At 44.7% G+C, this 20,987-nt stretch overlaps 1 protein-coding gene across 1 annotated transcript in view; it reads right to left on the reverse strand.

The window, feature by feature from the left end:
* Positions 1-9,267: 9,267 nt before the first annotated feature.
* Positions 9,268-20,987, reverse strand: part of SLC14A2 (solute carrier family 14 member 2) — a 55,855-nt gene continuing 44,135 nt past the window's right edge. The window contains exons 12-19 of the mRNA XM_060170218.1: positions 20,730-20,889; positions 19,740-19,929; positions 19,290-19,418; positions 18,239-18,431; positions 15,186-15,333; positions 14,416-14,550; positions 13,300-13,349; positions 9,268-10,344 (exon numbers count right to left, since the gene is read on the reverse strand). Coding sequence (XP_060026201.1) covers positions 10,144-10,344; positions 13,300-13,349; positions 14,416-14,550; positions 15,186-15,333; positions 18,239-18,431; positions 19,290-19,418; positions 19,740-19,929; positions 20,730-20,889 — 1,206 coding nt within the window. The 3' untranslated portion in view covers positions 9,268-10,143. The remainder of the gene's footprint in view (positions 10,345-13,299; positions 13,350-14,415; positions 14,551-15,185; positions 15,334-18,238; positions 18,432-19,289; positions 19,419-19,739; positions 19,930-20,729; positions 20,890-20,987) is intronic.

Here is a 20,987-nt window from a genome sequence, read left to right on the forward strand (position 1 = left end):
AGCACCTCAATACATAAGGCAAATGCTAACAGCTATAAAAGAGGAAATCAACAGTAACACAATAATAGTGGGGGACTTTAACACCTCACTTACACCAATGGACAGATCATCCAAACAGAAAATTAACAAGGAAATACAATCTTTAAATGACACAATAGACCAGATAGATTTAATTGATATTTATAGGACATTCCATCCAAAAACAGCAGATTACGCTTTCTTCTCAAGTGCACATGGAACATTCTCCAGGATAGATCACACCTTGGGTCACAAATCAAGTCTTGGTAAATTTAAGAAAATTGGAATCATATCAAGCATCTTTTCTGACCACAACTCTATGAGATTAGAAATCAGTTACAGGGTAAAAAAACGTAAAAATAGAAACACATGGAGACTAAACAATACATTACTCAATAACCAAGAGATCACAGAAGAAATCAAAGAGGAAATCAAAAAATACCTAGAGACAAATGACAATGAAAACACGATGATCTAAAACCTATGGGATGCAGCAAAAGCAGTTCTAAGAGGAAAGATTATAGCGATACAATCCTACCTCAAGAAACAAGAAAAACCTCAAATAAACAATATAACCTTACACATAGAGGAACAAGAGAAAGAAGAATAAAAAAAACCCAAAGTGAGTAGAAGGAAAGAAATCATAAAGATCAGAGCAGAAATAAATGAAATAGAAACAAAGAAAACAATAGCAAAGATCAATAAAACTAAAAGCTGTTTTTCGAAAAAATTTTATTTTATTTATTTACTTTTGGCTATGTTGGGTCTTCATTGCTGCTTGCAGTCTTTCTCTAGTTGTGGCAAACAAGGGCTACCCTTTTGCTTTTTTTTTTGCGGTTTCACGGGCCTCTCACTGCTGTGGCCTCTCGCGTTGTGGAGCATAGGCTCCGGACGCACAGGCTCAGCAGCCATGCCTCATGGGCTTAGCCGCTCTGCGGCATGTGGGATCTTCCTGGACAGGGGCACGAACCCGTGTCCCCTGCATTGGCAGGTGGACTCTCAACCACTGCGCCACCAGGGAAGCCCAGGGGCTACTCTTGATTGCAGTGCGAGCGCTTCTCATTGTAGTGGCTTCTCTTGTTGCGGAGCATGGTCTCTAGGTGTGCGGGCTTCAGTCGTTAGGGCGTGTGGACTCGGTAGTTGTGGCTTTTGGACTCCAGTGCACAGGCTCAGTAGTTGTGATGCACGGGCTTAGTTGCTCCATGGCATGTAGGATCTTCCTGGACCAGGGCTCGAACCTGTGTCCCCTGCATTGACAGGCGGATTCTTAACCACTGCAGCACTAGGGAAGTCCTAAAATCTGTTTTTTTTAAGAAGATAAACAAAATTGATAAACCTTTAGCCAGAGTCATCAAGAAAAAGAGGGAGAGGACTCAAATCAATAAAATCAGAAATGAAAAAGGGGACGTTACAACGGACACAGCAGAAATACAAAGCATCATAAGAGACTATTACAAGCAACTCTATGCCAATAAAATGGACAACCTGGAAGAAATGGACAAATTCTTAGAAAGGTATAACCTTCCAAGACTGAACCAGGAAGAAATAGAAAACATGAACAGACCAATTACAAGTAATGAAATTGAAAGTGTGATGGAAAATCTTCCAACAAACAAAAGTCCAGCACCCGATGGCTTCACAGGTGAATTCTATCAAACATTTAGAGAAGAGCTAACACCTATCCTTCTCAAACTCTTCCAAAAAATTGCAGAGGAAGGAACACTCCCAAACTCATTCTATGAGGCCACCATCACCCTGATACCAAAATCAGACAAAGATACTACAAAAAAAGAAAATTACAGACTAATATCACTGGTGAATATAGATGCAAAAATCCTCAACAAAACACTAACAAACAGAATCCAACAACACATTAAAAGGATCATACACCATGATCAAGTGGGATTTATCCCAGGGATGCGAGGATTTTTCAATATATGCAAATCAATCAATGTGATACACCATATTAACAAATTGAAGAATAAAAACCATATGATCATCTCAATAGATGCAGAAAAAGCTTTTGACAAAGTTCAACACCGGTTTATGATAAAAACTCTCCAGAAAGTGGGCATAGAGGGAACATACCTCAACATAATAAAGGCCATACATGACAAACCCACAGCAAACATCATTCTCAATGGTGAAAAACTGAAAGCATTTCCTCTAAGATTAGGAAAAAGACAAGGATGTCCACTCTCGCCACTATTATTCAACATTGTTTTGGAAGTCCTAGCAATAGCAGTCAGAGAAGAAGAAATAAAAGGAATCCAAATTGGAAAAGAAATAAAACTGTCACTGTTTGCAGATGACATGATACTATGCATAGATAATCCTAAAGATGCCACCAGAGAACTACTAGAGCTAATCAGTGAATTTGGTAAAGTTGCAGGATACAAAATTAATGCACAGAAGTCTCTTGCATTCCTATACAGTAATAATGAAAGATCAGAAAGAGAAATTAAGGAAAACAATCCCATTCACCATTTCAACAGAAAGAATAAAATACCTAGGAATAAACCTACCCAATGAGGTAAAAGAGTTGTACTCAGAAAACTATAAGACAATGATGAAAGAAATCAAAGATGATGCAAACAGATGGAGATATATACCATGTTCTTGGACTGGAAGAATCAATATTTTGAAAATGACTATACTACCCAAGGTAATCTAGAGATTCACTGCAATCCCTATCAAATTACCGGTGGCATTTTTTTACAGAACTAGAACAAAAAAATCTTAAAATTTGTAATGAAACACAAAAGACCCTGAATAGCCAAAGCAATCTTGAGGGAAAAAAATGGAGTTGGAGGAATCAGACTCTCTGATTTCAGACTATACTACAAAGATATAGTAATCAAGACAATATGGTACTGGCACAAAGACAGAAATATAGATCAATGGAACAGGATAGAAAGTGCAGAGATAAATCCATGCACCTATGGTCAAATAATCTATGACAAAGGAGGCAAGGATATACAATGGAGAAAAGATAGTCTCTTCAATAAGTGGTGCTAGGAAAGCTGGACAGCTACACGTTAAAGAAGGAAATTGGAACACCCCCTAACACCATACACAAAAATGAACTCAAAATGGATTAAAGACCTAAATGTAAGACTGGACACTATAAAACTCTTAGAGGAAAACATAGGCAGAACATTCTTTGACATAAATCACAGCAAGATCTTTTTTGACCCACCTCCCAGAGTAATGGAAATAAAAAGAAAAATAAACAAATGGGACCTAATGAAACTTAAGAGCTTTTGCACAGCAAAGGAAACTATACACAAGATGAAAAGACAACCCTCAAAATAGGAGAAAATATTTGCAAACGAGTCAACGGACAAAGGACTAATCTCCAAAATATATAAACAGCTCATGCAGCTCAATATTAAAAAAACAAAGAACCCAATCAAAAGATGGGCAGAAGATCTAAATAGACATTCTTCCAAAGAAGACATACAGATGGCCAAGAGGAACATGAAAAGCTTCTCAACATCACTAATTATTAGAGAAATGCAAATCAAAACTACATTGAGGTATCACCTCACACTGGTTAGAATGGGCATCATCAGAAAATCTACAAACAACAAATGCCAGAGAGGGTGTGAAGAAAAGGGAACCCTGTTGCACTGTTGGTGGGAATGTAAATCGATACAGCCACTATGGAGAACAGTATGGAGGTTCCTTAGGAAACTGAAAATAGAATTACATATGACCCAGCAATCCCACTACTGGGCATATACCCAGCGAAAACCATAATTGAAAAAGACACTTGTACCCCAATTTTCATTGTAGAACTATTTACAATAGCCAGGTCATAGAAGCAACCTCAATGCCCATCGACAGACAAGTGGATAAAGAAGATGTGGTACATATATACAATGGAATATTACTTAGCCATAAAAAGGAACAAAATTGGGTTATTTGTAGAGACGTGGATGGACCTAGAGACTGTCATACAGAGTGAAGTAATCAGAAAGAGAAAAACAAATATTGTATATTAATGCATATATTTGGAATCTAGAAAAATAGTACAGATGAACCAGTTTGAAAGGCAGAAATAGAGATAGAGATGCAGAGCACAAATGTATGGACACCAAAGGAAGAAAGCTGGGGGTGTGTTGTTGTTTTTGGTGGGATGAATTCGGAGATTGGGATCGACATGTATACACTAATACGTATAAAATAGATAACTAATAAAAAGCTGCTGTATAAAAAATAAAATTCAAATTAAAAAAATAAAATTGTTACTCTTAAGCATTTTATTATATTTGCAAGTAGCTATCGAAGGAAAAAAAAAGAAAGCCAGAAAAGGCCTGGTCGGTGGGGTGTGGAGCTTAGGCATGGATGGAGTTTAGGTGGGGGACGGGGCCTATGCTTAATACCCACATTGCCCGAAAAGGCGGCCCTGGAGGGGGTAGGGGGTGGGGCTTAGGTTCAGTGCCACAAGAGGGGCCCAGGAGTGCCTCTGGCCTTGGAGGGCAGAGGACCAGTCCTAGGAGCCCAGCAGGCTTCCCGGGGTCCAATTGGGCAGGGGAAATGTTAGCTGTGCTTTCCCCTGTCCGTCTGATCTTCCAGGCCCCTGAGGGTCCCTCCAGGCATGGGAACCCCTCGCCTCTTCCAGCCACCACTCAGGGGCACAAGTCTTGTCTGGTCTTCACTTCTCCTTCCCCTCACTCCCCCCAACATTCTACTCGGTCACTCGGGGGTTCCTCCCATCTCCTTGGGTGTCGAAGTCCCCACCAGCGTCTGGCCGGTGCCCTAGTTGTGGGGATATGCAAACTCCGCGTCTTCCCACCCCGCCATCTTGACCCCAAGGGTTCTTAAGTAGCCTTCACATGAACACTGCTCTGAGGCAGGTACAGCCCTCGTTTCATAGACAATGAGCTGCAGGCTCTGAGATAACCTCCCAGCCTGTAAGGACTGGATTCAAAACCAGGTTAGTTCACAGCTGGGACCTCTTCACACCTACCTTCTGACTCACCAACTAGGTTTGATGACTGTAGGAGGTGTTGTGAATTTATTATCTTTCTCGTAGGTTCATGATCTTTCTGAACTCAGTTTATATCCTCAATTCCTACATCTTTCATTTTTAGAAATGTTCTTTCCCACCTTTCTGCAATCTCAACAGCAACAAAAATTTCCTCTTATTCCTACATTTCATCAGAGATTCTAAAACACTCTAAAAGAAGAAATAAAACACATTCTTTACTATTGTTCTTCTAGGGGTTAAAATATGTTCAACTAATTTGGAGGTGAAGTGCAAAATCTTCACATCTATATCTATCTATCTATCATCTATCTATCATCTATCTAAGTATCTATCTATCATCTATCATCTCTCTATCATCTAAGTATCTATCATCTATCTATCTATCTATCATCTATCTACCCATCTATCATCTGTCTATCTAATACATATCTATCTATCTATGTATCATGTATCTGTCTATCATCTATCTATTATCTATCTATCTATCATCTATCTATTTATCCCTCATCTATCTGTCATCTATCATCTATGTATCTGTCTATCTACCTATCTATCTATATCTATCTATCCATCTATTATCTATCTATGTATCTATCATCTACCTGTCTATCATCTATCTATTTACCCATCTATCTATCATCAGTCTATCTATTATCTATCTATCATCTATTTACCTATCTATCTATGTATCTATGTATCTATCTATCATCTATCTAAGTATCTATCATCTATCTATCATCTATCTAAGTATCTATCTATCTATCTATCTATCTATCTATCTATCTATCTATCTATTTATCATCTATCTATCTCAGTTTGTAGTGTGGCCAGAGTGCTTCCATATGCTAGCGGAGGTAGATGGGATGCTCTCAGGCTTTGCAGGTTGACCCCACCCAATTCTGCGTTCACTCTGAGGCTCTGACAGAGCTGAGCAGAGCACACACTATGCCCCACCCCTTTTATAATTTCTTCTGACCGAGGATTGAGTTAATCATGTGGCTTAGTCCCTCCATATTATCTTCTTGGTCTGTGCAAGACCCTCTCTTGAATGTGTGAAGGTCTGTGTGTCTTTTCATTTCTATGCTCCATTCTCTTTTCTCTCTCACATTCCAGTGTACCTCTTTTTTTGTTTGCATGCTTGCAAAATATCTATTATTTTGTGTGCATGCATTTTAAATTTATGAATTGGTATGATTATAAATGTCATTTTCCTCTTTATGCCAGCACTATGTTTTTAAGATCTATCCTCATGGCTCTATGTGTGGTTCTGGCCTTCTACCTGCTGTGCTGGCTCCCTGGTGTGCAGCACCCCACTCAGCCTCTGCCCTCTCTCCAGCTCTCTGCAATGCAACCAAGGCCGTGGTGAACAGCCCCATCTGGAACTGTTTATACTCTGGCCAGGAATTTCTGGGCCACAAGGTGTGTAGATACTCAACATGACTGAATTCTGAGGACCTGCTCTCCAAAAGGCAACAGTGTTCAATTTCCCACCAGCATCTCATGAGGACCCCAAGCTTGCTCCATGAGTGCTTTAAAAGAACATCTGTTCTCTATTTGAGAACACATTTTTTGAGGGGTGTTGAGTGGGAGGGTTTGGAATCCTACATGTACATAAGAGCTCACACTTATTAATTGTAATGTTCATAGCCCTGATATCTCTGCTCATTTTTTGTTCTCATGATAGATCTGTTTCTGAGGTTTTGGTAAAATCTTAGCTACAATTATTAATTTGTTTGTTTCCCCCTGCAGTTCAGTCATTTGTTGCTTGATGTATTTTGAGACTGACTGTTTAGGTCACAAGTGTTGATGATGAGTGTGTGCTCTTGGCTTATTGTTCCCTTTACATCATTATTTGTCCTTTATTTTTGGGCTTTAATTTCACTTTTCAAGGTATTATGGCTGATACCCTAGCTTTCTTTCAGTCCAGATTTGTTTAGTATATCTTATTTCATCCTCTCGTATTCAAACATTTATGTCTTTCTGTTTTAAATGTTTATTGTAAATAGAAAATTGTTCAGTCTTTAAAAAAATGCAGCCTGAGAGTCTGTCTTTCAGTGGCGAATTTAATAGTTAACTTTTTTTTGGGGTCAATTAAGGTCATATTATGACTAATTTCTACCTTCTGCTTATTTTTTTGTGCTTATTTTTTTTTTGGAAGGGAGACTTTCTATAATATTTTACTCCTTTTTTACTTTCCATTGCAAAGAGAATTTTCCTCTGGTTTAAAATTTATAATTCTGATTTTGTTCTCATGGTGGTTGCCCTTATCACCCATGTTTATTCCTCCCTGTGGACCTTGTAAACGTATGAATTTTTGTACAAGCTAAATACTCTAATAGGCTCTCCTGCCTCTTCCCCCACCCACCCTGCCACCATCATTTGATATTCCAGTTGTAGGTCTATTTCTTCTGTTTTTCCCCTTTGGTCCTAATAAACAATAAACATGTTTGATCACCTTACACTTCTTGTGTCCTTTGCAGCATTTCCTGGTTTCATTTTTCTCCTTATTTGGATGCTTCCACTCAAAGTGTTTTCAGTACAGGCTTCTGTGGGTAAATCTTATGATTGAGAACACTTTTGTTATTCTCTCAGCTGCCTCCTGTATGTAGAGTGGTATCCATGTAGCATCGCTGGATTGAATATTTTGGCCCTAGTCTTGGAGTCTCTGGTTAGGAAGCCTACATTAGTTCCTTCTCACCAAACTGATGTGTCAGTGGTGTGCTGGTGAACTGGCCATCCGGGAAAACAAAGATCAGGTTTGTAATTTCTGGGGTGTAAATACTCCCACCCTCTCTGATTTCCAGCTACCAAGGTGATGTCACTAAGTGTGGCACTGGAGGGATATGCTCACTTGGGTAACCAGCTTTCAGGAGCTGGTTGGAGCTGTCTCCCCTCTCCACTGCTGACATGGAATTGAAGGGCTGGAGGAGAAATCCTTTGGTAACCTCTAGATGTCATACATTTCATAAATCAAATTCTTTTATCCCATCTGTTTCCACCTTGCTTGGTATCCTGGGCCAACTCAACTTGCTTTATAGGTGAGGATATTGAAATACTTAGAACAGCTGAATGGATTTGTTAGTGGTCAATAATCAGAATGGCATGCATGTGGAGGGTTTCCTGCTCTTAATAAAACCAGATTATAACACTTTGGTGGAAAATGCATGAAAAATGGTATTTTAATTGTTCTATGTCATCACTTAGAGGTTCTGGGGCAGCTGAGTGAGCTGTGAGCATAAACAGCATTCTGGTGAAATTCTCGGATGCTTGATCCTCAGACAGCCATAATTCACTGGTCATGAAAATAGAGCCTGAGACTTTCTTGGCCTCAAGGTGTGATCACAAACTCAGAGGTAGCCTCTGGAGTGTGACTTGTTCCCATTTCCTATGTGGGGCATTTGTTTCCAGCGAGAAGTGTTCTGTTTTCCTGGAGAAGCCATAATTGGATAGATATAATCTGGAAGAGAAATAGGCAGCCAAGTATTTTTGGGCTGATGGAAGAGGGCTGGGATCTCAGGGCTGACAGAGGAAAGAAAATATAAACGTAGACACCAGCTTTTGCTAAATGATGGATTTATAGTTTGTCCGCTCCCCCTTGTTTCCTTCCCTCATCTCCCGCCTTATGTGCTCACCCCACAATGCTAACCTGGAAGGGTGCAGGGGGTGGGCACTGAGGCACTATAAGTGGTTCATCCCTGTCTTTTGGGGGAGGGGTGGGAAGGCTGAGCCACGTGGCTTCCCGCAAAGGGACCCTGTGTTTTAGGAGCTCAATGCTATAACCACAGCAACTAAATAACAAGAGTTACTGGCCATTCAAGAAGGGCTGGATTAATAATTTTAGGGTGCAAGACTATCCCCTAAGAAATGAGATGGGTTGCAACAACTTGCACTTCAACTGAAACAGAAAACAATGACCATGGTCATTACTGTATAATTCCCTCTGTAAGCAAATCAAACCTTCTTCTGATAACTTTCAACCCACCCTCCTCTCTCTCTGTTTTTTTTTGGAAGAGGTATCTTTTATTGTTTTGGACTTTATGTAATACAGTCATTACAGTGAATACATAGCTGTTTCTTTTTCAGTGTTAAGACAGAATGGGTGGCAAGTGATTCTGTGGAAAGAGGTAAGAATGCATTTTATCTATTCATCCTCATCTCTTTTCAAACACATCCTTGACCGTGGAAAGCCCCTCAAATGAGCACGGTGTGGACAATGTAGCTGAGCCGCATTTTAAGAAAACCCTGACACCAACTTGCAACCTTAAACATTTAATGAGAGTATGCTTATGAATATTATAAAAGGAAACACATTTGTTTAAAATATGATTTAAATGTTGAAAAAGATCAATTTTCATCTGATGACATTTCTAGTAATAATTGTTACGTAAAGGAAGGCATGTTGGAATTTCCAGTGAACTTAGGTTCCTAATCCCAAGTCTGGAGAACATCTCATGACTCAAGAATAAATCTCCACACAACATTAAAATTGTCCTGCCTCTTCTCCAGATAGCCCTTTCATCTTTTACTTAAAGTAATTATTTATTGGTCATACTGATTTTGTCAGTTTATAGGAAAGAGAAGAATCAATACTTCTGAGGTGGAAGGGACTGTAGGGCCCCTCCTCGTCATGAAACCAATAAGAAATTGAGGCTGAGGGGGGGATGGACCTACCCAAGTGGTTGGAGTTCACTCATGGCAGAGCTGGGGGTAGACCTGCCCTTTTGCCTTGTAGACTGATTTCCTGACACTACGTCACTGCATCAAATGACTGAGTTGGCTAACAATGTCACCCATCTCTGTCCCCTTCCTGGTGAATTCTCTTTAGGGGTGTGGCTTATTTTGCAAAAGAGAGAAAATTCCCCACAAAGAGAGCTCTTGTGGAGTGAGCTATAGGTATAAGGTCTAAATTAACCATGTTTTTGATAAGTATTGTGCATCTTAGAACATAGAACTTCCTGAATAGGGACTGCACGCTTATTTCCCTGTTCTTGGGAATACCTGGGGTATAGGCTTGCTTGGGGGCAGAATCACAGAACCATCAGAAGGAGAATTTAAGTGACCTTCAGCCTGGGGACCTGGACAGCCTGCTGAAGGCTGAATTTACAGTGACATGTTTTGGAAAGGGCAACTTAGGAGACATCGTAGGCCTGGTACTTTGTGATGGTCGATGCTCTTCTGTTTTTCTCCTGGGACAGGTAGTAGATGCGGTTGGCCTCTGGGTAGGTGACTTTGCTGAGCGGGAGCTTGTAGATGGCCGGGTTGTTGGTCGTCAGGAGCAGGAAGGTGAGTGCCGAGAGGCAGAAGGGCCAGGTGCAGGGCGGTAATCCAAACTGGGGGGAGGCGGATCACAAGAGAAGCCTTGGTTATATCAGATGCCTGTGCTCGTCTCATCGGCCCTTCACAATCACCTAGGGTCCTGGGTGGAGGAGGGGAGGCTTGGTGGGCACTGAGCAGAATAATACTTAATTCATGACCAACATAAATCAAATCGTTCCATTGGGGTCAGTCTGCATTGTAACAGGGGACACATAGCCTTCAAAATGCAGCCGCTGGAACCCTCTTATAATATGCCTTTATGTGGAAGACATATTTTGTCTTGGGTGTCTGGCCAGGCTCTACCTCCCACTCTAGGACTTGTGGCCATTCCCCACCTTCTCCCAAAGCCCCTGTGGAAAGAACAGCATCGGCAGCCATTTTTCGTTCAAAACCTTTTTCTCTTTGGTCATGTCTGCTTGCACTAGAGATAAGTGCCTGACCCAAATGCAGCTTCCCATAGGCAGGCTACCTGGGAATAGAATCCCTGTCTTGAGAATTTGAGCTAAGAGATACAGAGACTGCGTCCAAAGACTCGATCTGAAAAAACTAGAGAGCCAACCAGTGCTGGGTGGATATTTGGGGACCTCTGTGCAGCAGAAGAAACCCATCCCAGAGAGACACAGAAACAGAACAGACATATGGAGAGAGGCAGAGATGTCACATCCTAGTCCCAGGGAGCTGGAGATCAGGAGTAGCTACCTCTCTCCTCAAGGGCTCTCCCATTCCCAACAGCCTTTCTCATGATGTTCCCCTGTTTTTTGTATCTTAAGATGCCCTGAGGCTTTTACATACCCTTCCCCATTCTTCATTTGAGATAACCTGGATAGCTTGTTAGCAAAGAGCCTACAAAGTCAACTATGAAGCCGAGCAAATCAATGCCCCTTCTCCCCCAAACATCCTTTTATCATAAGCAGTAAAAGCCTCAGGGAGTACCATTGAAGGAGTGATTCCACTTGGTGTGTGGTCAAAGATGGCCCTGTTGGGTGGGACTTTAGGAGGAGCAATGACAGCCTGGTACCAGAACTGTAGCCTTAAGGAACACCCATGACTGAAGAATTCCACTCCGTGAGTCTTACCAAAGCCCTGCTAAGACTGCATAGGGTGTTTTGGAAAGCATCTCCTTCAAGTCCTACAGTGAGAAGGATGTGGGCTGGGAGTTCCACAGACCCAAATCCAAATCTCAGCTCTGGTTACCTTGTTGGAGCCATTTCCTCTTTCTGACAACTATTTCCTCAACAGCAAAATAGGGATAAAGATATCTACTCAGAGTTGGTGCCTAGTGCATACTAAGCGCTCAGTAAATGGTCCTCAGTTTGTGGTTATTGTCGTGAGGCAGAGGGCAGTGCTGTTGAAGATACGGGGCTGCACATGCAGGAGCCGATTAGAAAGCAAAATTGTGCGGCTCCTAAGTGCCCTCTTCTGTAGAGGCTTGAACGGTCTCATAAATGTCATTCAACATTTTTATATCCTGTTCCTCAAGGAGACTGGAAATTCCTTCAGAGTGAATTAACAGCTTGCACTTTTTTTGTATCCCTGAGAGTGGGCAGTACAGTGTCTTAAACATAGTAGGTACACAGAAAATAAACATGATTTTGTTTTGAAAAATGTCTAGGTAGAGTGATATAACCTGTAACTTCTCTGCACAAGATGAAGGGGCCAGTTATCCTGTAAATTCCTATGATCAGGAACCAAAGTATCCCGTTTGCATCCCTTCTAGTACCTTGTCCAAGGAAGGCACGTGACACGTATTTACTGGATGGACACTTGGGTGAAAGGATGGGGGCAAGAAGAGGTGGGAAAGCCTGGGGCAGACAGGAACCTCAGAGGCCAGGCTCCGTCCTGTTTCTGATGGTCGGCTATCTAGCCCCAGCTCTAATGTATCCCATGGTGGGGACTCACTACCTTAGGGTTTCATTCATTCTGCATTTCTTGAGCGCCTACAATGAGCTGGGCACTATAATAGGTACTAGAGATAAAGATAAGAATACAACCGGGCCCCTGTTCGAAGGAGCACAAGGGCTGAAGGTGGAAGAGGACTGGTGTGTACTAGACTTGTCACAATGTTGTCAAGCGTCATAGCAGATATAAACACAAAACGTGATGTGGCCCAGAAGAGGGACTTAGTCCACTGGGGGACACAGGATGGTATTAGGGAAGTCGAATTCTATTGCTTACAAAATTCCTTCCTATGCTCTGTCCAAATCATGCAATTTCACTGAGGATGGAGGAGGGATTTAAACACGGGTTAGTGGAATGCCCATCTCCACCTCCACCTGCAGGACCAATGGGACTTTTCCTGGTTGCCTGTGTGAGCTGGGCCTTGAACCTTTATGGAGGGGGAGGCATAGACTGTAGGCTGAGCCCTGTGTGCTCTGCGATGGGGCCAGTGTCCCTCCTGTGTGTGTTGGGGGCTGGGCTGGCCATGTGGCTCCCCCAACCTCACACACAACCTGCACTGGGGCTCAGGCAGAGAAGGGCTCTCAGACTGCTGCACAGGCCCTCAGCCGCCAGCTCTGGCTTCCCTCGGGCTTGGCCTTGTCCTCCTGGAAGCCTTGCCTCGTGACTCCTGACTCCCTGGTAGTAGCTATGGGGTGAACAAAGATGTACACTGGCCCACAAGCTACTTGGGTAGATGATCTAGAAACATAGGAAAAAAAATTAAATATGAAGATTTAAAACTAGTTGCAGAGGATTGATTTACAAGAAACGAGTCTGATTTACAAGATAATGCTCTTCAGACTGTCCTTCTATACGGAGCCCCACTGGCCCACTGACCACAGGATCTGATTGACCAGTGTTGACATTAACACTTTTGAGGCCCAGCTCTTTCTGTCTGCGGCTGTGAAGGAGGGAAGCGTGATTTGAGACATGAGGGATGGATTGCGAAGGGGTTCCTGGAGGAGGGGTTTGGGGAGCTGAGAGAATACAGAGGAGGGTGTAATGCACATTCCTAGCCCATGTTGACTCACCACAGATAATACGTTAGCCAGGGCAGCACCCAGGTAGGCTGCAAACAGAGCTGCAAAAGAACCAAGAAATAGGTGACTAAGAGTGTCTCGAGTTTACATATTCTCCCCCCATACGTTTCATGCCACAAATGCTATCTCTCAGGTTAAAAAAAATCGAGTTATGTTTCCGTTGCTTGGCAGGTTTGAAAAGTGTTAAATTCCATGCAAATTCCAGCACAACTAAGACAGCAGATGAACTTTGTTGAAAAGGACCAGAATTTAGCTGTTACAGTTCTCCTGGGTCCTACCACCTTGCATTCTAGCAAAGGAACATTTAGGAACATAAACCATAAATGAACATTTTACTATACAGCCAAGGCACGTGAATCCCAGAACTCCCTGCTGTGATATTTCATCACAAGTTATTAACATAATATGGGTTTCCAGGGAGGAACAGCATTCTTTAAGCTTGAGGAAGACCAAATACACCTACTACCTCATCTTCTGGGCTTTGTGTGTGGAGGGTACCACTAGGCTGGCCACTGGGAAGACCCAAGTGCTGGTGAGAGGTGAGGTTCCGTGAAAACGGGCCACAGTAATTTGGCTTTGCTTCTGAGCTCTCACTTTCTCCACTAAAACCATCCCAATGGTCCCTAGGATATTAACAACAGCAAACCTTTATCAGAGAGTTACTGAGTGCCCTGATCACATTCTTCAGCATTCCTACAAGCATTATTTGAAGGTTCTGTGGTTAATGTTTGGGTGCATAAGGTTAACTGCTGTATCTGATGTAAACTGCCCAATTCCACATATAAAGATTAATTTGCATAAGACTTGCTCTGTCGGAAAGTTCCAATCACCAGCACGGAAAGCAGCAACCACAGCAGACAGCCCACGGGCAACAACCGAACAACCTCCATGTGGCTGAACACTTAGTGTTCACTGAGAATAGTTTTCAATGTACTAATCACTAAAGGACCATTCAAAACAGCTTAAAATAAAAACTCTTTTATAAAGCAAACACATCCTCCCATTTATCTTTGGAGGACCAGCAGAATTTCCGCGGGGTGGTTTCCCTGTGGGCATGGACCCCGGCATCATCAGAGGTGGAAAGGGAATCCCGCTGGCAGTACCCACCGCAGGCGACGGCGAGGAGGTGCGTCTGCCAGGTGATGACGTAGAACATGCCTCCTATGGCGATGCAGGCCAGTGTGCTATTGAAGCCACACAGCCCGAAGTAGATGGAGTCAAAGGGTGTCGCGAGAGTGAGGGCTGGGGGAGAAGACAGGCTGAGTGCTGTGCAGGTCGCGTGGGCCCACCCACCAGCCCCAAAGCCCTCCACAGTCCTCAACCCAGACCAGTTATCAACACCAAAGTATGTATAAAAAGGACTTCTGACTATTCAGTGAAAAAACATCTAAAGGAAACAAATGGCCTTGGTCACATGCATATCAGTGGTTAAGCTGGTATGGGTACAAGAGACCCTTTTGAGTAGTGATCTGAAGTCTGAGTGAGCAGTCCAGAGAAGGTCCCTTCCCTGCCAGAAAAAGGCGGGTTAACAGAACCTTAATGTTCTCTAATGGAGGACAAATGCTTCTTATCGTGATTAGAGATAAGACTTAAAATATAAACATGCCTGGAAGCAACTCCTCCCCAGCTTTTAATTTATACTGAGGTGGAAATGACTAACACCAGAGCCTTTCCTGAGGACAGCTTTTGCTCAGGGGAGTAGGAGGGCACCGGCACCCAAAATGGAAAGACAGGTGTAATGGAAGGAGGGAGAGTTTATAGGAATAAGCCGGTGGAGCATGGAAGACACATGGCACCATTTTCTTTGGAGCAGGCCCCAGATACAGCATCCTTATTGCCCATTAATAAGGGGCCCATTAATTAATAATGACACTAACCTGCTAACATCCCCATGGCGGATCCAATCGCAGCATGCAAGCAAATAAGAGGTGACGATATGAACAAAGCTATGAGGAAAATGCCTCCAGTCCAGGGGTTATCGCAGCCGTACACTTGGCCGATTCCAACAGGGATGGCTCTCAAAAGCTGCAGGTCCAACAAGAGCACATGCAATTATGGAGGCAAAAGAGACAACTTGAAGCTTGGCTGGAAAAGGTTTGGGGCCAAACCCTCCACACTAATATTTTGCAACAGTTTTCCAAGATATTTTCAAATAGGTTCACTCTAAAAGGCACACAAGATTTATTGTTTTAATCTTAAGTTCTTAGAACAGTAAGGGGTTAAAATGTCATTTCCTTTATTTAGAAACATGAGTGTAAGGCACTAAACTCTCAGTGAAGAGAAACTGAATACTTCAAATGAGGGTGTTATTCATTAGAAAAGTAATAGATGTCTAACCAAAGTTGGGGTTGAAAAACTCTTGTAACATTTTTTTAAAGCTAAAAACATGACTAGAAGGCTAAATATTAGATGGAAAAATGGTCCTTTTTGTTTCCAAGAACAGCATGTCTGGGCTGTGGTCACGTTTGTGCCGTCGTCTGGGCGAGGAGCTGGACTCGTATCCACAGAGCAGCACCTGGGCAGGTGGTATCTTGGCATCTGCGGGTTTTATTGATGAACCTGTCACATGGCTGATGGAGGAGAACCCTGTTGTGTTAGGCCTCTGTGTGTCTCAGGTAGCAGACCTGTGTGTGAATGAGACAGGAAGGCCAGGGTGCAATGTCGAGTGGGCACTTGCACACGTACTCTGGAGTTTGGGAAAAGGATTCAGGGCACATGGGCTTCCCCAGCAACTGAGATTGGGTCCTGTATTTTGGAAGGTTGGCCAAAGGCCCTTGAGCAAAGAAACGCTTACAGGAGGGGCTCTGGGCCCTGCTGGGATGCACTGGGGTCCATCCTTCCCCTTGTGTATATTTCATGATAAGGCAGTTCTTCCCTCAGCCCAAGTCCTCTGAGGACTCCTCCTGGGGTGCAGGGGAGGGAGGTCCTGTAGCTCCAGGGCCCTCGCCCCACACGAGAGTGTGCAGCGACAGGACTGCAGGGTAGTCTTGTGGGCAACCCTCTGGGCTCCGTCCCCCGTTATCCCAGGACAGAGAGCAAGACTGGGCTCCGGCATCGCCACGCGGGGGATGGCGGGACAGGCAGAGAGTTTGGTGCAGAGGCAGTGGTGCTGGTTCCTCTGGTCTCCAGCCGGTTGCACCCTCCAGCACGCTCTCCCCTCACCAAAGAGCAGAGGAGCTTGTGGGGCCTCAAAATCATTGGGAGCTTTAGACCCTCTCTCTGACATCTACCACTTGTTTCCCCAAAACTCAAGGCTCTAGTTATAATTGTCAAAATGACAAAACATACTCACTATTACCATAATCCATTCAAAATTGGCCAGAAAAGTATTTCTTAAAGAATAACCACCAAACGTTGAATTTGTCTTTCCTGGAAATTTGGTGGTTCTAAAGCATTTGTACAATATTTTCCATTTTTTTCATTTTTACAAAATTCCTGGTTATCTTTTCAATTGAAAATGTGGTTTGGAGCATGCAAAATATCTTAAACTTGCCTTTTCTACCATCATTTCCCCATAGCACGACAATTAGAGCAATTTTGACTTCAAAAGATACTGATTGGTTTAATATCGTGAAAGGGAAGCCTGAGGGGCTGAACTGCTAACAGCACCTTTTCTCACCTTTGGCTCATGAAGGTACACTCACACAGACACACACAGACACAGACACACACAGACAGACACACAGACACACAGACACACACACACACACACACCAACAAGGATGGGGCTAATGTGAATACGTCTCTTCCTAGATAATGCGTCTTGGACAAATGGAGGGCTCTTTCTGCCCTGCCATGCTGCTGTCCCCTTGAACTGTTCAGAGAAACTAGGCACCATTATTTCTGACACAAATTCCCTTCAACAAGCCCAGGTGGATTTGTGGTTAGATGATGAATTGCCAATAACAAAGTTCAGAGTGAGCTCTAGCCTATGGAGTCATTTAGTGTAACAGAGAGTAGGGGGGCCTCAGAGAAAACGTGCCCAGTTAGAAAAGAAGGCTGATGGGCATAGTTCTCCAGGCTGACTTAACGCTTTTAGAGTAGCTTCTTATTTAGTTTGGCAGACTTCCAGCGGCCAGCAGTATATACAGAATACTTGCCAAAAGCGTAAAAATCTCTGTTATATAGATAATTCTTAGTGGAGCAACACCTGTGCTTTAAAGTGTGAGGATGCCCCAGAGAGCAAGGGGAAGCTGCTCCCCAGGCTGGAGCAGAGACTTGTCGAGCCAACAGATGGCAGTGTGTGTGATGTGCACATCTTCAATGATTCAATGACATTGAAGGAGGACAAAAATACACAGAGTCGCTTGGATTGAAACTGGAGTAAAGCATCAAAAAGGCTTTTTTTAAAAAAAAAAAAGATAAAGGAACCCAAGTGTAGGAGTCAGGATACGGGAGTTCTAGTCTTGACTTTGCTCCTTACTGATTAACCATGTGACCTCAGGCAGTCTCTTAACCTGGCTTTAGTCTCTCCCCCTGTGCTATGATAGGACATTGTGCGGCCAAAAATGGCCGTTTTAGCTCTTAAAAAGAGGAAAGAAAAAGCTGGTGGCTAATGAGATATTGAGGTAGAGTGTCTCGCACTGTATAATTGGCAATAGTTGTTACTCATGGATGTTTCTTTTCTTTTCTTTTCTTTTCTTTTTTCGGTACGCGGACCTTTCACTGCTGTGGCTTCTCCCGTTGCAGAGCACAGGCTCCGGACGCGCAGGCTCAGCGGCCATAGCTCACGGGCCCAGCCGCTCTGCGGCATGCGGGATCTTCCCGGACCGGGGCACGAACCCGTGTCCCCTAAATCGGCAGGCGGACTCTCAACCACTGTGCCACCAGGAAAGCCCCTCATGGGTGTTTCTGACATGCAAAATAAGTAAATGCCACTTTAACACTGAGTTTGGACAGACGCTGCCCTTCCACCTTCCACGATACCTACCAAGGGCACTTGGACCTCCGACCAGGTGATATTGGGCATGGAGGAGGAGGGCTGCAGCAGCTTCGTGGGGAAGAAGAGGTTGTAGTGGCCCGTGGCCGCCAGGTACAGGGTCACTGCGATGTTGAAGGGCAGCGTGAAGACCGGGAGGTCCCACTTGCTGAAGATGGTGCCCAGGGCACTGGAGAGGATGGGGCTGAGGGCAGAAGCACAGGAGATGCTGTTCAAGATGCCCCCTGGCCCTGACACTAGCCTGAGTGGGTTTAGGGGGCCCCCTGTGCCTTCCCAGGGAAAAGCAGCTGGCTGGCTCCCTCTCCCAGCCTGACTGGCCCTGGGCAGCTCCTCCCCTGGACTTCCTTCCTCTGCCCCTGCACAGCAACAGGGTGGACACCCAGACTCAACTTCAGAAGGAGGGCTTTCAGGGGAGATCCTAAGGCGGGGAGCCACAGACCTTCCCTGAAGAGCCACATGGCTCCCTGCACAGGCATGGGAAAGGGGCTGATGGTGAGGGGAATCACATTCATTCAATCATTCAGCAAATGTCTGTTGAGGCAGAGAGCACTCCTGGCCGGCGTGCCCTGTGGTTTCTGCAGGTGAGTAAGGACCTGGAGCCTGGCCGTATGAGGGCTCTGGGCAGGGCTGGGCCTGCAGCCCACACTGGGAGGTTGTCCCTGTCTGGTCAGGGTGCCCAAGGACAGGGTAGCACTGGGGGAGCAGGAGGGATGGGAAGATCTCCAGACACTGACAGGACCCCATAGTATGCTCTTAACCTCTGTGGGCCTCAGTTCTCTTCCCTGTGCTCTGCCGGGGTAGGACCAGGGGCTCTTTTAGATCTTACAAAAATGAAGAGTAAAGGAGGGTATGTAATGAGATACTGTGTACAGACCACCTAGCACAGTGGTGCTGTTGCTGTCTAACATCAGTAATTATTTCTAGTGGCTGTTTCTGATGTGCAAGCTAAGGAAATGCTTCTTTAAACTCCAGTTTGGACAGACAGTCATGGAGTTGGGGTAGAAAGGCTGATCTACACCCACAGCCTTGGAAGCAAACTTACCAAGACACGGACATTACGATGACGGGGAGTAGAAGCCACCAGTAATAGTCGCCTTTGTCCGAGAACACAGCCATCAGCAGCCCCACCAGCACCCCGTTGTAGCCATGAAGTCCGGCTGCGATGGCGGACCTGGGGGGGAGGGCTGGTGAAGGAGGTGTTCCCTGAGGCCTGACGCAGGGCACTGCCTTCTTGATTTTCCTTCTGAGTCAGGCTTTTCTCAGCTGGAGCCTGACCACACACACCCCTTCAAACCATCAACCCTTCACAGCCCCCTAGACAATGTGTGGTTGTTAAAAGTAACCAGGGAATGGTTGTTTTGAGTGATTAGTGACCTTATTGTGAGGGGTTTCTGAGCCGGGAGCCAGGCAGTGAGGATGTGAGGCTGGTGAATGTCCCCACGGGGATCTACCTGTGGTCTCAGGCCTGGACCCTGGGTTTCCTGGGACTTACTTGTCCTGACTCAGGATGAGGGCTGTCAGGGTGGATACCACGGTGCCCAGGCAGCCCGAGATGGCCCACCAGGGGTTCTGGACGAAGAGGCCGAGGACGATGAGGATGCCACTGAGGGGATTGTTCACAAACATCACCTGGGATGTGCCCCGGAGGACCCAGTCGAGGAACTGGAACACTGGGGATTTGTCTGAAATAGAACCAGTCAAGGCTCAGCTGTTACACCTCTAGGCGAGGCCCCAGAGGGCAAGGGGGTTAGGGAAGCTGGGTGTCCAAGGTGGGTTCAGCTCCCTGCTGTCACCTGCCACAGAGGAGGGTACACCAAGAACCTGAGGGGGCATCTGACTGCCCAGAAAACCCTTCAGACCCACTGAGAGCTGGCTGTGGTCTTTAGGTTGTCATTCAGGCAGTGGGTACCCCGTGCGACCTGTGCCCCTGTGAGAGTGGCATGAATTTTCAAGAGGAGGGATCCAGAAAGAAAACTCTTGCAGCCCAGCAGGCATCAAACCCATGGCCTGAGGTCTGAAGGATTGCTAACGGGAACCTATTGGAATAGTAGACACGGCTCTCCCACGATCCATCTCTAGGGCAGGCATTTTTCTAGAATGCTGGCTCTAGAATCCCAGTCCTACAATGTGACATTCTTTATTTAAAAAAAAATTTTATTGGAGTATCGTTGCTTTGCAATGTTGTGTACAATGTGACATTCTGAGGGGATATTTGAAAGCACATGACTGTTATGTTCAGAACTGAGAGCTTGTATACCTACATGTATTGGCATTTACATCCTGAGAGACTGCGTGTCTGTCATAAGAGTGAAACTCCTATCCTACCCTACCCTATCCTATCCTATCCTATCCTATCCTATACTATCCATGGAAATGGGACTCAGTCTCATCTACAGAGATCTGTGCAGCGTGTTTCCTGGGGGACGACCAGAGGGGACATTTTTAGGGATAGGAGCAGGGGCTGCTCTCATGGAAACTTTACCTTTAAGGCCCTCTCCGCACTCCTTCATCTCTCCTGTGATGTACCCGAGGGCTTTGCGGACCCTCTTCCCACTGGCAGCCAGGGAACTCTGAATCCAGGAAGTCTTGGAGATGTCTGTTTCTACCTTTATCTCGGAGCTCTCCTCCATGGTGTCCAGATCCTGTCCAGGGACAAGAGACGGGCAAGAAGCTCCCACATTCTGAGGCTCTCACACTGAGGAGTGACTTGCTTGCTTGGGGACAAGCTAAGATTTTCACT

Source organism: Lagenorhynchus albirostris, chromosome 14 (genome assembly GCF_949774975.1).
Source record: "Lagenorhynchus albirostris chromosome 14, mLagAlb1.1, whole genome shotgun sequence".
Taxonomy (NCBI): Eukaryota; Metazoa; Chordata; class Mammalia; order Artiodactyla; family Delphinidae; genus Lagenorhynchus; species Lagenorhynchus albirostris.